The sequence below is a fragment of the Mustelus asterias genome, chromosome 24 (genome assembly GCF_964213995.1).
Source record: "Mustelus asterias chromosome 24, sMusAst1.hap1.1, whole genome shotgun sequence".
Taxonomy (NCBI): domain Eukaryota; kingdom Metazoa; phylum Chordata; class Chondrichthyes; order Carcharhiniformes; family Triakidae; genus Mustelus; species Mustelus asterias.
The window spans coordinates 38,197,536-38,215,612 of NC_135824.1; the positions used below are offsets into that span (position 1 = coordinate 38,197,536).

General features: G+C 46.9%; 1 protein-coding gene across 2 annotated transcripts in view; it reads right to left on the bottom strand.

Annotated features, from left to right (window-relative positions):
- Positions 1–18,077, bottom strand: part of adamts17 (ADAM metallopeptidase with thrombospondin type 1 motif, 17) — a 524,080-nt gene that overhangs the window by 74,647 nt on the left and 431,356 nt on the right. For both annotated transcript variants that reach the window (XM_078241579.1, XM_078241578.1), the window contains exon 18: positions 7,965–8,124. In XM_078241579.1, coding sequence (XP_078097705.1) covers positions 7,965–8,124 — 160 coding nt within the window. The remainder of the gene's footprint in view (positions 1–7,964; positions 8,125–18,077) is intronic.

Here is an 18,077-nt window from a genome sequence, read left to right on the forward strand (position 1 = left end):
AATGGAAGAGGAGAAAGTAGGGTCCCATACCAGTGTCCTCTGTGTGAACAGACGGAAGTACGATAGGATGAGGGCTGAATTGGCTAAGGTGGACTGGGAGAGCAGACTGGTAGGTAGGACAGCCGAGGAACAGTGGAGGATTTTTAAGGAGATCCTTTTCAGTACTCAGCAACAATGTATTCCGGTGATAAAGGAGGACTGTAAGAAAAGGGATAACCAGCCGTGGATAACGAAGGAAATTAAGGAGAGTATTAAATTAAAGACCGATGCATACAGAGTGGAGTGGCCAAAAATAGTGGAGAATCGGAAGATTGGGAAAACTTTAAGAAACAACAAAGAACGACTAAGAAAGCGATAAAGAAAGGAAAGATAGATGATGAAGCTAGGCTAGCTCTAAATATAAAAAATGATAGTAAAAGCTTTTACAAATATATAAAAAGGAATAGATTGGCAAGAGTGAATGTTGGACCCTTGGAGGGCGAGAAGGGGGATTTAATAGTGGGAAATGAGGAAATGGCTGAAACTTTAAATACGTTTTTTGTGTCGGTCTTCACGGTGGAAGACACAAATAGTTTACCGAATATTAAGTATAGAGGGTTGGTAGGAGGAGAGGTACTCAATACAATTAATGTTACCAGGGAGGCAGTGCTTGGTAGACTAACAGGACTGAAGGTGCACAAGTCCCCAGGCCCGGATGGAATGCATCCCAGGGTACTGAAAGCAATGTCAGAGGTAATAGCGGTTATTTATCAAAATTCGTTGGATTGTGGGGTCGTGCCGGCGGATTGGAAAATGGCTAATGTTACGCCGCTGTTTAAAAAGGGGAATAGACAAAAGGCGGGTAACTACAGGCCGGTTAGCTTAACGTCTGTAGTTGGGAAAATGCTGGAATCCATCATTAAAGAAGAAATAGCAGGCCATCTGGATAAGAATGGTTCGATTAAGCAGATGCAGCATGGATTCATGAGGGGAAAGTCGTGCTTGACGAACTTGTTGGATTTTTATGAAGATGTGACTAGTGCGGTTGATGGAGAGGAACCGGTGGATGCGGTGTTTTTGGATTTCCAAAAGGCATTTGATAAGGTGCCTCACAAAAGGTTGCTGAAGAAGATTGGGTCACACGGAGTTGGGGGTAGGGTGTTAGCATGGATTGGGGATTGGCTATCCGACAGGAAGCAGAGAGTCGGAATAAATGGGTGCGTTTCTGGTTGGCAGATGGTAACTGGTGGCGTGCCGCAGGGATCGGTACTGGGGCCTCAACTATTTATCATTTATATAGACGATCTGGAGGTGGGGACTGAGTGTAGGGTAACAAAGTTTGCAGACGACACAAAGATAAGTGGAAAAGTGAATCGTGTGGAGGGCGTAGAAGGTCTGTAGAGAGATTTGGACAGGCTGAGTGAGTGGGCGAGGATCTGGCAGATGGAGTATAACGTTGACAAATGCGAGGTTATTCACTTTGGAAGAAATAAGTGCAAATTGGATTATTATTTAAATGGAAAAAAATTACAACATGCTACTGTGCAAAGGGACCTGGGGGTCCTTGTGCATGAGATGCAAAAACCCAGTCTGCAGGTGCAACAGGTGATCAAGACGACAAATGGGCTGTTGGCCTATATTGCAAGGGGGATAGAATATAAAAGCAGAGATGTCTTGCTGCATCTGTACAGGGCATTGGTGAGGCCGCAGCTGGAATACTGTGTGCAGTACTGGTCCCCTTATTTGCGGAAGGATATATTGGCCTTGGAGGGAGTGCAGAGAAGGTTCACCAGGTTGATACCAGAGATGAGACCTATAAGATAATGAAGGGGCTGGATAGGGTACAGGTGGAGAGATTCTTTCCACTTAGAAAAGAAACTAGAACTAGAGGGCACAGCCTCAAAATAAAGGGGGGTCAGTTTAGGACAGAGTTGAGGAGGAACTTCTTCTCTCAGAGGGTGGTGAATCTCTGGAATTCTCTGCCCACTGAAGTGGTGGAGGCTACCTCATTGAATATGTTTAAATCACGGATAGATAGATTCCTGATCGGTAAGGGAATTAGGGGTTATAGGGATCAGGCGGGTAAGTGGAACTGATCCACTTCAGATCAGCCATGATTTTATTGAATGGCGGGGCAGGCTCGAGGGGCTAGATGGCCTACTCCTGCTCCTTATGTTCTTATGTAAGTCTCTTTTCAATCCTCGGACTGAGCCTCAGCATATTTGGTAAACAGCCCCAGTCTCACGCTGATATACTGCAATGCAACGGTGAGCCTCACGCAGACGGCACCCTGGAAGTTCCCTCTTGAAATGCTGTATAAAATGAAACTAGTACCAACTGTGTGGAATTTCACACTGCCTGTGATTTTCATTGATTGGGAGATATTTTTCCAACATGCGCTCGCCACAAGAGGCTTCTTGCTGGAGGGTGATCATGCATTTGTAAAATATTCCGTTGTACATTTAATGCTTCAACTTAGTTATTTCTCCATACTGCAGGCTCTCTATGTTTCAGAATGTTCTATCAAACCCTTTGGGCCTGATTTTACCATTTTGAGTCTCAGTGCCGAATCCGGGCGTCAAATAGATCCGCGCCTGGAACCCTCTTTCTAGCGCGCCCATACGCGTTTTGCCGGCTCCAGTCCGATTCGCGCTGGGGGCGGGGCTTAGCACTGGCGGAGCGATCGGAGCACTGAACTGCGCATGCGCAGTTCGAAAAAAATCTGAGAGCGCGCCCAGGCGCGAAAGAAAAAAAAAGCAGAAAGCGGAGCGGCTCTCTGATGACCATCCTTTGGTCAGCGGGACACACACACACACCCAGATCAGCCTCTGGTCGGGGGGGGGGGGGGGCGGCGGGTGTCCGCTGCCAGTCTGCAGCCGATCGGTGGGGAGAGAGGGGGCAGGGAGATCCGCCGTCACTCTGCGGGCGATCCCTCCTCCCCATTGGAGGTACGAATCCCTCCTGCCGGAGTGGACGTGCGGCCATGCTATCCCACAAAACCTTCAGGATGTAGCGATTCCTCGCTAAGAAGATGAAGCAGAACCGGCCGATTCCACAATGGATCCGCATGAAAACCGGCAACAAGATCAGTACAAGTCCAAGAGGAGACACTGGAGAAGGACCAAGCTGGGCCTGTAAAGGGATACACCATCACTGGTACACTACCAGCCACAGATTACTCTTCCCTGCAGGGGCAAGAGAGCGGGAGAGATGGCTGTGGCTGGTAGTGTACCAGTGATGGTGTATCCCTTTACAAGTCCAGCTTGGTCCTACTCCAGTGTCTCCTCTTGGACTTGTACTGATCTTGTTGCCGGTTTTCATGTGGATCCACTGTGGAATCGGCTGGTTCTGCTTCATCTTCTTAGCGAGGAATCGCTTCATCCTGAAGGTTTTGTGGGATGGCATGGCCGCACATCCACTCCGGCAGGAGGGATTCATTCCTCCGGTGGGGAGGAGGGATCACCCGCAGAGTGGCAGCGGACCCCCCTGCCCCCTCCCTCCCCACCGATCGGCCGCAGACTGGCAGCGGAACCCCCCCCCCGACCAGAGGATGATCTGGGTCCCATCCCCCCACTCTTCTCACCCCCCCCCCCACCCCCCTCCCCCCCCCCCCCCCATCCGCCCCCCCCCCCCCCCCCCCACCCCCCACCAGAGGATGACCTGGGTCAGAGAGCCGTTGCAGGATCTGACCCCGCTCTTCGGAAGCTGCAGCGATGACTTCAGACTTTTATTTTGCAGGTCGCTTACAGCGCGGATGCGGAACGGGCCAGAAGACGGTAAAGTGGGATTTGGTGGTAGGGTTGGGTGCGCGGTTCATTAAGTCGATTTAAATGCATGCAAATGCATTTAAATCGTCGGGCCGCCCGATTCGGGCGCGGACCGGAGCTGTGCCTGAATCAGGTGCAGATCGTGGTATAGGCCCGATGCCCAACTTTACCGCGATTTCGGGCGCGAAGTTTTGGTAAAATCAGGCCCTTTGCCTTCTCTTTTTCATTCCCCAATGGTCTGTCCTCAATTGCAAGCACAAAACCTGTGTTGAAAGAAATGGATTGTAAACCTTTAGCCATTTGCTAATTCTGTTGAATGACGCTCAAAGAATGAAACAGCTCAGAAGGCCATTTGGCCCACCATACCTGTGCTGGGTCCTTGAACAGGCTGTTCAATTAGTCCCATTCCTCCTTCCTTTCCCAACCTTTTGAAGGTTATCACTGAACCTGCCGGCAGTGCTTTCCAGGTTTAATCCGGGTGACACAGACATCACAAAGCACAGGGCACACACTAACAGACTAGGATGTGTTCACAAAGTGATGCCGTCGTCATGAGAAACGACATCTGGTTTACAATTAAATCTCCACTGAAAGAGAAGTACGAATCCTGGCCAACGCCAAGACAAACTCCTACAAATTAATGTTTCCAGGTTGATTTAATCAGTGGCACTAAAGGAAAATTAGGATAGCAGACTCATTTGAGACCTCAGGGGATGGTCGCCACTGCTCTTCTGTGAGTCGCCGAGGTCCAGGTAAGGGTGCCACGCACAAGGTTGCGAGCCCTGGTCAACAGCAGAACCAGCAGATTTTCAGTGTAATGGTGGAAGAGCGAGAACCTCGAGGGACACCGGCAGCTTCCCGACAGGATCCTTCAGCACGAGGACTTGTGTTTCCTTTAAGCACACGCGAGGAAGGCAACAGGAAACCTCTTCGTGTATTCCTTTCTCTAGTCAGTTGAAGTTGAAAATGGGAGGCTCTTATCAACATTTGAAGAGGAAAGCGCAAAATCGTGAAGTCTGGAGAAATGAGCAGCGATCTGCCCCAGGGCAGATCACTGCTCCAGTTAAAGGAGGTGATATCTACCAACTGCATAGCAAAACACATCTGGGGAAGAACAAGTTCCTATTTGAGACAGCAACTGTCAACTTGAAATATGGAGAAGAATGCACAACATTTTCATACATCTGATTACAAAACTTTCTCATTGGTGTGGCAACTGCTATTATACTGATTTACACATGTCTGTAAGTCTGCTAGCCTGGCAGCTCTTGTAGCTGGCACCACTGCCTTGAATATTCATTTTCCCGAAGGTGAAATGGACACCATATGCCCACAGGAATATGGGCGATATTCCCAGAAGCGTCAGGTCACGCTGGCTAACCTTTACATGACTCACCACATTCCACCAATGCCAAATGTTCTGTTTTACAGTAACTGGGGATAATGACAGGCTGATGGAGAACAGGCCCCAAGTACATAATGTTAGACTTCAATTCTCAACTCTGCAACTACCAACTCCACTCTTATTGGTTCAAGTCTCACTTCAGATACTTGAGGCGTATATTTCAGTCCCCTCTGAAGTCAGGGAATGTAGGCAATCCATATCAATGATTTGCAGACCAAAAGTAATATTTCCAAATTTGATGCTAACACCAAACTAGGTAGGAATGGGAGTTGTGAGGAAGATGCAAAGAGGCTTTGATGGGATAGACAGGCTAAGTGAACATAAAAAATGTGAAGTTATCCATATTGGAAGGAAACAGAAATGTGGAGTATTTCATCATTTGTGTTATTCACTTACGGAGTGTGGGCAGCGCTGGCTAGGCCAGCATTTATTGCCCATCCCTAACTGCCTGTGAAAATCTGGTGGTGAGCAGCCTTCTTGAATGGTTACAGCTCATATAGTGTGGGTACACACACAAAGTTGTTAGGGAGGGAGTTCCAGAATTTTGACCCAGCGACGGTGAAGGAACGGCGATATATTTTCAAGATGGTGAGTCACTTGGAGGGGAACCTCCAGGTGATGGTGTTCTCGTGTATCTGCTTATCTTGTCCTTCTAGATGGTAGTGGTCGTGGGTTTAGAAGGTATTGCCTAAGGAACCTTGCAGTGCATCTTGTAGATGGTACACACAGTTGCTACTGTTCATCAGTGGTGAAGGGAGTGAATGTTTGTTGATGGGGTGCCAATCAAGTGGGCTGCTTTGTTTTGGATGGTGTCAAACTTTTTGAGTGTTGTTGGAGCTGCACTCACCCAGATAAGTGGAGAGTATTCCTTCACATTCCTGACGTGTGCCTTGTAGAAGGTGGACAGGCTTTGGAGGAGTCAGGAGGTGAGTTACTTACCACAGATTCCTAGCCACTGACTGTAGAGCTGGTGAGAGATTGTTAAGTGTTGATGACTAAAGAGATCTGGGTGTCTTTGTGCAGAAGTCTCTGAATTCTAAGATGCAGGTGCATCAAGCAATTAGGAAGGTAAATAGTATGTTGGCCTTTATTACTGGGGATTCGAGTACAGATGTAAAGAAGGCGTGCCTTGGTAAGACTTCACCTGGAAGATTGTCTACAGTTTTGGTCCCCTTATCTAAGGAAGGTGTCATGTCCATAAGACATGGAAGAAATCATAAAATATGTAAATCAAACTTTATTCTTTTTTGCATATTTAACAATGAACTTTGCTGAACCACAAGTCACCTGATGTCTGGAATTGTAAGGTGACCACAAAGGCATTAAATGGATTGTACTGGAGAAATATACCTGACACATTGCTGCTGGAATCTCACACCTGGAACTGTCAAGGTCCATTTCAAAAAGGAACTATTGAAAGGGAATAGATGTCATTTGTACCTTTATAACCGTACCCATCTAGTGGGGTGCGAGGGTCTACCAACACAACAGCTACCTGGAACAGGGTCATTAATATTGGTGATACCTCTTTTTCAGAGGTTACTGGCCAGGACATTGTAAGCCATAATACAAAAGCTAGATTCAGACACCTGATAAACATCCCTTTATGAAATCGTTGTGAAGGTTGAGATCACAGAAGTAGGTCAGTCTGTTCATTTACCACCAACCTGGGAGACCAACAGCAGGACTCCAGGCTGACCAGGCAGGATAGAACAAATCTTCCTCAAAGCCAATGGCCACCGTCTGCCAGGCAGCCCAAGTCCCTGAATATCAACCTCATCTCACTGCGGCGCCATCATCTTAAATTAATTCTACACTTCCACATTTAGCCAGGAACCCACTTGAATTAGAACTTCTCCGCGAGGGAATCCACTCTCGATTTGAACCTTTTGGGTTATGGAAATCACATGAACTGATATGTAATTTTGTGGGTTTCTTTACTGCTAAATTATTCATAGTTGTAAAACTGGCTCCTTTCGATCACCATTATTGTATGTATGTGTCTGTAGTTGCGATCATCCTCCAGGTTTGAATGTGTGAATACATTGAACTTCTAATTTCATGCTGAAACGGTTTGCTACAGATTAATTTAAAAATTGACTGTACAAAGCAAGGTTTTTGGAAGAAGTACCACAGCCTATTTTAAAAAAAGAATAACACCTCTGCCTATGGACAGATGGTGAGAGAATAAATGAGTTCAGTTTTGGCTCTATTGCCTGTTTGTAACAAAGGATATGCTTAGCAAAGGAAAAGTGCAATGACGATTTACCATATTGATCCCTGGGATTGCGGGATTATCCTATGAGGAGAGATTGAGGATACTGGCCGGGGGATCCAGAACCATGGGGACACAGTCTCAGGATACAGGGTAGGCCATTTAGAACTGAGATGAGGAAGAATTTCTTGGGTGGTGAACCTTTCGAATTCTCTACCCCTGTGGAGTTTGAGTCATTCAGCATACTGGGGACAGAGCTTGATAGATTTCTAGATATTAAAGATATCAATGAGCATGGGGGTATTGCAGGAAAATGCCAGTAAAGTAGATCAGCCATGATCTAGCTGAAAGGTGGAGCAAACTCGAGGGGCCGAATGGCCTACTCCTGCTCCTATTTCCTTTGTTCCTATTCTCGCACCCCTTTGATGCAACTGGTGTCGATCTCTAGGGTAATGATGCTAAATGAACACAAATCATAAAGACGCAAGTTGTGAAGTCAAGTTAACAATCCGATATGAGCATAATAGGAACCTAGGAATATCTCTAATCTCCTCTGCTTGTCCATGATGAATGCTGAATAGAAACTATTTGACTGTACCTCCTCCACACTGTACACTGCAGTCCCCCCAGCCAGTGTTTGTCCACAGATAAAGAGGTTCCAGCTGTCTCCGCACCTCCCCTCTTCCATCAATGGAGTTGTTCACCGAGATTGTGTATTCATAGTGGATGCCGTAACTTTGATCATGGAATAGCAGCACCTATTTTGTGAAAAAGTCTGTTAGAACTCAAATTCCAACAGCCTCTTAACTTTTTATGAAATTGCATTATTAATTTGAGAGCTTTATTAATGATATCATTATCAACACATCAGCTTTGATATAGAGCAAAACGCCCACAGTTTATAAGACTGGCATTTTTACACTGTTTGCCCTTAAATAATTGATCAGTGGTAACATGCACTGCTTTGAAACTTAGAATCATCTTGAATCATCTGCAAATCCATGGAGTGTGAGTTAATGGATTTCACTACACACTGCTGAAGAATGAGGCCAGATGACTGGGTGTTCACAGTGTAATTATTGAGAAAATGTCATTCTTTAGGCATTACATCAATCTCTTGTCCGTACATTGTTAAATATTTGTCAGAAATTAAAGACAAGCGCATGCTTTTAAATACAGAACATAAAGTGTACCGGGCTGGATTTTCACAGAGTTGGAAAGACTCAGCGGCATTTAAAGGTGGCAGATGGAATCCATAACAGAAGTGATGCTCCCATTTCCCATAACAGAAGTGATGCTCCCGGGGGGAGGTGGTGGTGCAGTGGTATTGTCACTGGGCTAGTAATCCAGAGCCCCGGGGTAATGCTGTGGGGACCTGGGTTCGAATCCCATCACAGCAGATGGTGAAATTTGTATTCATTTAAAATCTGGAATTGAAAGTCTACTAATAACCATGGGACCACTGTCGATTGTTGTAAAAATCCATCTGGTTCACTAATGTCCTTTAGGGAAGGAAATCTGCTGTGTTTACCCAATCAGGCAATATTATGGGGCGGCACGGTAGCACAGTGGTTAGCACTGCTGCTTCACAGCTCCAGGGACCTGGGTTCGATTCTCGGCTTGGGTCACTGTCTGTGTGGAGTTTGCACATTCTCCTCGTGTCTGCGTGGGTTTCCTCCGGGTGCTCCGGTTTCCTCCCACAGTCCAAAGATGTGCGGGTTAGGTTGATTGGCCATGCTAAAAATTGCCCCTTAGTGTCCTGAAATGCGTAGGTTAGAGGGATCAGTGGGTGGATATGGGGGTAGGGCCTGGGTGGGATTGTGGTCGGTGCAGACTCAATGGGCTGAATGGCCTCTTTCTGTACTGTAGGGTTTCTATGATTCTATGATTTCGGGCACATCCTATTTTTGTCAGTAAGGGAATGGGAGCATGTGTGACTCACACAGGTAAGAAACCCAAACTCAGTAGGGCCATCTGAACTTGGTGTTGAGTTCAATCTGTTTCCACTGTAGCAAGGACCTTATCCCACATGTGGGAATCATGAATTTATGGAGGAGATGTGAAGGCTTGTGAAGGGTGGAAAAGTTCTGTACAACTGTCAAGCTGTAATGTTATTTAAATCCTCAGTCCTTTAAAAAGTCAGTGAGAGTTGAAAAATAATCTATCCTAGAAGTTACAATATTAATGCTTGGTTGTTTTCAATAACCTATAATTATATCAGCAGGGGGTGTAAGATCACAGTTTGATTGACAGTTCTGAGATTATTAAATGATTTTCTGAGATGTGCATTTATGAATTTAAGTTTTGAATGGGCTTTCATGAATGAAACTATATTAAGTAACAGATATACTAGATAATTAGACCTTTATTTTATTTCATCTCAACATGGCTTCTGAGATGTGATTGAGTTGCCATTGGGATACAAGGCCAATGGGTGGTTGGTGGGGAGCCTGGATGCATGAGTTGGCATGAGGCTTACAAGAGGTCATGTGGGCGGGTGGGAGGCATTTGTTGGCATGGGTTCACCTGGGCGGGGCATGAGGAGTGACTAGAGGGTGTGAGGGCTGGAGAGCCTAATATTTGACAAAATAATTGGGATGACCATCCTGCCTCCACCTCCCCCCCACCACCGGCCCCCCCCCCCCCCCCCCCCCCGAGGTGAAAACTGGGACTGACGGAGCACTTCTCCCTTAGGCGAGTGTGGCAAGCTGGGCAATTTCTCAAGTTGCACTCTTCACCATCGGAGCAAAAAGCACACAAATAGTGCAAGTGACTTTGTGAATTGTTTATTAGCAATGAACTGGTCTTTACATAAGTTAGATACTAACTATGAAAAGTGAAAATGCGTTTTCGAATGTGGGAACTGGAATGTTGTTGGAGCAGGCAGTGAAGCTGAAAGCTATTTTCCTGCTTTTGTCAGCACCATTTGCAGTAGCCAGCTCTCATCACTGTTTGCAATAAGGGAGTGTGGTGAAATTACAGCAACATTTTACACCAGCAACAAAGAATCCAAATATTTTAAATCACTCACATTGTTTGTCAATCTGGGAGCACAGATCCCATTTCTAGAATTTCCCCGTTTCCTTTGTCATGGACAGAGGTTTCAAGCACAAGATGTCGACACCAAGGAGATGGGCACAAATTTATTTCCCCAGGTTCACTCCGGACCCAGTGCAGCGTCTGAGACCAACATTCTGAGTTAGTTGTGCTGACCCCAGAGCAAGAGGCTCATTGAGGTGAGATTGGGTGTGTGAGGAGGGGTTGGGGGATGGTCCAAGCAGCCTGCACTCAGGCCTTGTAAAAATTTCTTGCTGCACCCTAAGAAGGGGTGAAAGAGCAAATGGCCAAGCTCAGGGTTGTGGGACTGGGATCACTCTTCCCAGGTCTAGTGGGTGCTGAATCAGGCAGTGGCTGGATGTAAATCCTTTTATATTTCTGAATTTGAGAGTGGGGTTTGAGGTAAGGTTAAGTAGTATTTATGCTACTAGATAGTGGCCCTGACAATCTTGATTAATAATCTGGTAAACATGGTAGTTTCAGAATTTGAATTTGTTTTTACATAATTTGAAACAATCTGGGATCAGTAAAATTGACAACGAAACTGTCAGAGTATTTTTATTTATTTTTCCATGGGATGTGGGTGCTGCTGGTTTGGCCAGCATTTATTGCCCATCCCTAATTACCCTTGAGAAGGTGGTGGTGAGCCACCTTTTAGAACCACCGCAATCCCTGAGGTGTAGGTATCCACAATGCTGTTAGGGAGGTGACCCCAGGATTTTCACCACTATGAAGGAACGGCGATATATTTCCGAGTCAGGGTAGTGAGAGGGGAACATGCAGTTGTGATCTTCCCATGCATCTCCTGTCCCAGGTCTTCCAGGTGGTTGAGAAAAGACAATTGTTTGACGAACGTCCTTTGGGGAAGGAAATTTGTTGTCCTTATCTCATCTGGGCCTAGATGTGATTCCTGTCCCACACCAAGATGGTTGACTCCTAAGTGTCCTCCAACCGTGGACGGCACGGTGGCACAGTGGTTAGCACTGCTGCCTCACAGCGTTTAGTGGCTTGGGTTCGATTCCTGGCTTGGATCACTGTCTGTGCGAAGTCTGCACGTTCTCTCCGTGCCTGTGTGGTTTCTTGCGGGTGCTCTGGTTTCCTCCCACAGTCCAAAGATGTGTTGGTTGGGAGCATTGGCCATGCTAAATTCTCCCTCAGTGTACCCGAACAGGCGCCAGCGTGTGGCAACTAGGGGATTTTCACAGTAACTTCATTGCAGTTTTAATATAAGCCTACTTGTGACACTAATAAATAAACTTTAAAGTAACCTGGATGTTGGATCAAACCATGATTCCAATAATTAAAGAGAGTGGCTCACCACCAGCATTCCAGGATAGCCGCATTGAGCAATAAGTACCAATTCTGCCTGTGACACCCACACCTGGACAATGAGTTTTTAAAAATCCAACCCTGCAGATTATCACTAGCAGCACCTTGTGTTCAGGCCACAGGCCTCAATTCAAAAGAAAAGGCTGGTGTTGAGTTGTCGAGTTTATTAGCCAGTTTTTGCTAGCTTCTTACGTTGCCACGTATATGTAACAGCTTTAATTGCTGGACATAAATGCAGCTGTAAGATCCAAACTCACCAGAGTTGGTCTCCTTTCCTGCAATGAGACAAATGACCTTTAAAACTGACGCTAGAATGCCAAGGCACAACATAAAAGTCAGAACCACTCTAACACTGTCATTCTTTATTCAAATAAACATTAGTGCAGGAACTGGCTTGGATTATTTCCTTCAGATCTGAATCCTCAGCTGAGGACTTCCTAGAATTGTTACTTGAAATTTGTAAAGTCGGAGCCACACACCAGCTGCCCTGTCACAGTCAATTCTGGATGAACTGATTTAATAAAGACACAGTCCACAATGACAATAGCTTATTGAGATTGTTCTCATTATTGCTCAGTCAACAATCTCCTGCAACACCTCAGCTAAATGGCAATTAAATCCTTGGTTCACATTTTACTTTCTGCACCATAATCTGGTTCAGACATCTGAGGTTAAAGGCTGCTTCTAACAGATTATAGAAGAAGAATGGATAGAGAGTACCGTCCACTCTGCTTTCGACCAGTAACAATACTTCGTGTGGTCTGCAGGGTAACAATGCGAGCACAGCACTCTCGGGACTCTGTGTTTGCCCAGCTCACTCTCGATCATCCTTCGCATTTGGAAGTGACATTTTAAAAACGTCATTCTCAGGACGGTGCTGTCGCTGGGAAAGCGGGCACTCATTAGCAATTCCCATTTCCCCTTGAGGTGCTGAGCCTTTCCTTGAACCGCTGCAGTTTGTGTCGAACAGATTGAAACTCCCAGCAGTGAGAATAACACCACGATTTTCCATCTTAAAAATTATAGTCTTGAAGTAAATGATGGCAGCTCACTCCGGCTGGTCTCACGGAGCCAGGGGGCTTCAATTTGGATATCAGATTTGGAACAAAATATCACAGATTCATGATAGAAAATGCTATCAGGTACTGGGTAATCGGATACAGTAACTCAGCCTGCTTCATCGCTCTGTGTACAATCAATTAAAAGCTCACACTGACATTTTAGCTTGCTCTCACTGTAAACTAAAACTGATTGATTTCCTCAAAATTTCAAAGCCTAAGAAATTGCTACTGGCTAGATTTTTCTATTCATTCCTGTCACAGGATGGTAAATGTGGTTTCTATGCAGCGAAAACAATAAAATTCCAGAAAGATGATTAAAGCATGCTTTCATCCAGGCTTGTCCAACCATTTTATATGTGTGGGGGAGGCACATTTCAGCTTTTCCTGGGGACTGGTGAGCAAATTTCAGGAAGATAGTGGCCAAGATTCTCAGCGCTCACTCACCACGGGCGCAAATCCCGTTATGGTCACAAACTCTCATGAGGGGGCCAAAACGGGAGTGCGCTGGGGAGATTTTCCCCACCCGCTGGTGACATCATCAGGCTCACGGCCAGCAAGGGCAAGAAGCTGATTACCATCAATTTGCGTGGATTTAAATACTCCTAAACAGCAAAACACCACAGCTTCCGGCGGTGTCAGATGCCCCCCCCCACCCTGCCAGCATGATATCATTCTGGTGGGAATCACTATTGCTCTCCAGCAGTTGAAGTGACCACAGTGGGAACACGGAGGTGGACAGGGACTCGGTGGGGCACCGACAGATTGACACCCCCAAGGGGTGGGGCAGCAATGGGGGGGGAGGTGAATTGCCGGTGATGATGGATTGGGGGTGGCGGGTCCGATGTCTGTGGGGGGTGGCAAGGGTAGAGGAACGCCTGTCTGTTAACTTTGAGATCGGGGTGCAAAACACACCCCCTGCTTTTTTTTGATAAAGTGTCAGAAGATCTGGAGAGGAAAGCTAACTGTTTCTCTGGGGAGAAACTCGCCGGTTTTCAGTCAGAACCTGACACTTGGACATTTTTTTGGAAACATTCCGCCCCAATGTCTGACACAACATTAAGCATGCATATGAAAAGAAACAACTCACTGAGCAAAAAGTTAAAACAATAAATTGATAATTTCAAAAAGAATAAGAAATAAAGACGACCATTGAAGTGTGAAAGGGTGAGGATGTGTATGTCCAACTCTCTGCCAGTCTCGAGGCCTCCACTCATTCACTCACTGTGCGAGTGAGAGTAGGCGAATTGGTGTGCGGTGGTGAGGGTGGATGAGAATGTTGAACCGGGAGAGAGAGAGCCACACAGACTCTCCACTCTCTCTCACACACACTGTCTCTCACGCACACCCGTCCCGCTCTCTCACGCACACTTGCCCCGCTCTCCCACGCACACTCGCCCCGCTCTCTCATGCACACTCGCCCCGCTCTCTCACGCACACTCGTCCCGCTCTCTCACGCACACCCGTCCCGCTCTCTCACGCACACCCGTCCCGCTCTCTCGCGTACACTCGTCCCGCTCTCTCACGCACTCGTCCCGCTCTCTCACGCACTTGTCCCGCTCTCTCACGCACTCGTCCCGCTCTCTCACGCACTTGTCCCGCTCTCTCACGCACTCGTCCCGCCCTCTCACGTACACTCGTCCCGGTCTCTCACGTACACTCGTCCCGCTCTCTCACGTACACTCGTCCCGCTCTCTCACGTACACTCGTCCCGCTCTCTCACGTACACGCACCCCGCTCTCACGCACATGCACCCCGCTCTCACGCACATGCACCCCGCTCTCACGCACATGCACCCCGCTCTCACAAACACACGCATCCCGCTCTCACACACACACTCACCCCGTATTCACCCACAGTCACCCTGCTCTCACACATACACTCACGGGTCCCTCACACTCTGAACCCCTCTATCATCCCCTCTTTCACATGCACTCACCCCTCTCACACATACTCTCCCCTCTTTCTCACACTCACGCCCCTCTCTCAAACAAATTTCTCTTAAACAAACTGCCCTCTCATATACTCTTACTGCTCTCTCATCCCTCGATCTCACTCACACAGACACACACATGGAGCCAGGGGAAAAGGTGGTGGAGCCCGAATTGGGGGGGGAGGGGGGGGGGGGGGGGGAAATACTTGGGAAGCAGAAGCCCAATGTCCCGAGTCTCTTTCTCTCCCTATCCACCATCTCGCAGGTTCCAGTATTCACCGTCCCACCACTCTCAGCTTCCATCGCTCCCTTGTTTGCTGATTACTAGTCAGCCTATCAGCTGCAAACATGGAAGAGGAATGACCTGTGATTGGAGGAGCAGTCCCCTGCAGAAATATTCACCCTCACTAAACTATTTTACCGGCTTTTAGAACAAAAACTCGAGGACCACAATCCATGAACCACCACCACCCCCATCCCCAACCAGCCCCTTAAGTAGATTTGCATTTCAATTTTCAATTGGTCAAAATGATGCCTGATACCAGGTAGATGTAAAGAGTGCTCCAGCTGATACAGACACAAGCTCAAGATTGGAGTAGAAATCTGGAACTCACTCCTCCAAAAGGCTGTGGATGTAGGCGGGAGGTTAACTGAAGATTTGAAGACTGAGTGATAGATTTTTGTTAGGGAAAGATATCAAGGATTCTGAAGCAAAGGCAGGCAAATGCGGATGAGCTATAAATCATGCACAATCTGGAAGAATGGGGCCAGCAGGCATGAGGGACTGAATGGCCATTGTCTTGTTTCCATGTTCCTCAGACAATTGCTCTGTGACAATATCCAAAGGCCACTTGTACACATGAACAAGATCATAGATAGACAGATCATAGTTACCCTACAGTGCAGAAAGAGGCCATTTGGCCCATCGAGTCTGCACCGACCACAATCCCACCCAGGCCCTACCCCCATATCCCTACATATTTACCCACTAATCCCTCTAACCTAGACATCTCAGGACACTAAGGGGCAATTTTAGCATGGCCAATCAACCTAACCCGCACATCTTTGGACTGTGGGAGGAAACCGGAGCACCCGGAGGAAACCCACGCAGACACGAGGAGACTGTGCAAACTCCCAACTCCACACAAACAATGACCCAAGCCGAAAATCGAACCCAGGTCCCTGGAGCTGTGAAGCAGCAGTGCTAACCACTGTGCTACCGTGCTGCCCCTTAGTGAACCAGGTAGGTTTTTCCAGACAATCCACAATGGTTTTGTGGTCATCAACAGATTCTTAATTCTAGATTTTTTTTAATTGAATTCAAATTCCACCATCTGGCAGGATTTGAACCTGGTTCCCCAGAACTGAGTTTAGCTGAGTTTCTGGATTGATAGTCTAGCGATAATGCCACTCGGCCATCGCCTCCCCTTATGAGTCGGGGCAGTAATGTCAATCGGCAGGCCCATTACTGACCATTTCTCTCCGGTTGGGGTATAAAGAAGAATAGGAGTAGAGGCCCCAGGGCCGAACAAGCAAAGCAACAGGTTTCGGCAATGGTTTTAGCAGAGGATTGTTGGGCGCTGGACTGCTCGATCAGGCACGGTAGTGAAATAGGATCCAGGATAGCTTTTCAATGTGGAAAGATATTTGAAAATGAAGAAAAAATTTTGGGGGCAAAGCAGGAGAATGTGACTAGAACATACAACAGTACAGCACAGAACAGGCCCTTCGGCCCACGATGTTGTGCCGAGCTTTATCTGAAACCAAGATCAAGCTATCCCACTCCCTATCATCCTGGTGTGCTCCATGTGCCTATCCAATAACCGCTTAAATGTTCCTAAAGTGTCTGACTCCACTATCACTGCAGGCAGTCCATTCCACACCCCAACCACTCTCTGCGTAAAGAACCTACCTCTGATATCCTTCCTGTATCTCCCACCACGAACCCTATAGTTATGCCCCCTTGTAATAGCTCCATCCACCCGAGGAAATACTCTATCTATCCCCTTCATCATTTTATAAACCTCTATTAAGTCTCCCCTCAGCCTCCTCCGCTCCAGAGAGAACAGCCCCAGCTCCCTCAACCTTTCCTCATAAGACCTACCCTCCAAACCAGGCAGCATCCTGTTAAATCTCCTCTGCACTCTTTCCAGCGCTTCCACATCCTTCTTATAGTGAGGTGACCAGAACTGCACACAATATTCCAAATGTGGTCTCACCAAGGTCCTGTACAGTTGCAGCATAACCCCACGGCTCTTAAACTCCAACCCCCTGTTAATAAAAGCTAACACACTATAGGCCTTCTTCACAGCTCTATCCACTTGAGTGGCAACCTTTAGAGATCTGTGGATATGGACCCCAAGATCTCTCTGTTCCTCCACAGTCTTCAGAACCCTACCTTTGACCCGGTAATCCACATTTAAATTAGTCCTACCAAAATGAATCACCTCACATTTATCAGGGTTAAACTCCATTTGCCATTTTTCAGCCCAGCTTTGCATCCTATCTATGTCTCTTTGCAGCCTACAACAGCCCTCCACCTCATCCACTACTCCACCAATCTTGGTGTCATCAGCAAATTTACTGATTCACCCTTCAGCCCCCTCCTCTAAGTCATTAATAAAAATCACAAAGAGCAGAGGACCAAGCACTGATCCCTGCGGCACTCCGCTAGCAACCTGTCTCCAATCCGAAAATTTTCCATCGACCACCACCCTCTGTCTTCGATCAGACAGCCAGTTACCTATCCAATCGGCCAACTTTCCCTCTATTCCACACCTCCTCACTTTCTTCATAAGCCGACCATGGGGGAACCTCATCAAACGCCTTACTAAAATCCATGTATATGACATCAACTGCCCTACCTTCATCAACACACTTAGTTACCTCCTCAAAAAATTCTATCAAATTTGTGAGGCACGACTTGCCCTTCACGAATCCGTGCTGACTATCCCGAATTAATCCTCATCTTTCTAAATGGTCGTAAATCCCATCTCTAAGGACCTTTTCCATCAATTTACCAACCACCGAAGTAAGACTAACCGGTCTATAATTTCCAGGGTCATTTCTATTCCCTTTCTTAAACAGAGGAACAACATTCGCCACTCTCCAGTCCTCTGGCACCATCCCCGTGGACAGTGAGGACCCAAAGATCAAAGCCAAAGGCTCTGCAATCTCATCCCTTGCCTCCCAAAGAATCCGAGGATACATTTCATCAGGCCCAGGGGACTTATCGACCTTCAGTTTATTCAAAACTGCCAGGACATCCTCCCTCCGAACATCTATTTCCTCCAGCCTATTAGCCTGTAACACCTTCTCTTCCTCAAAAACATGG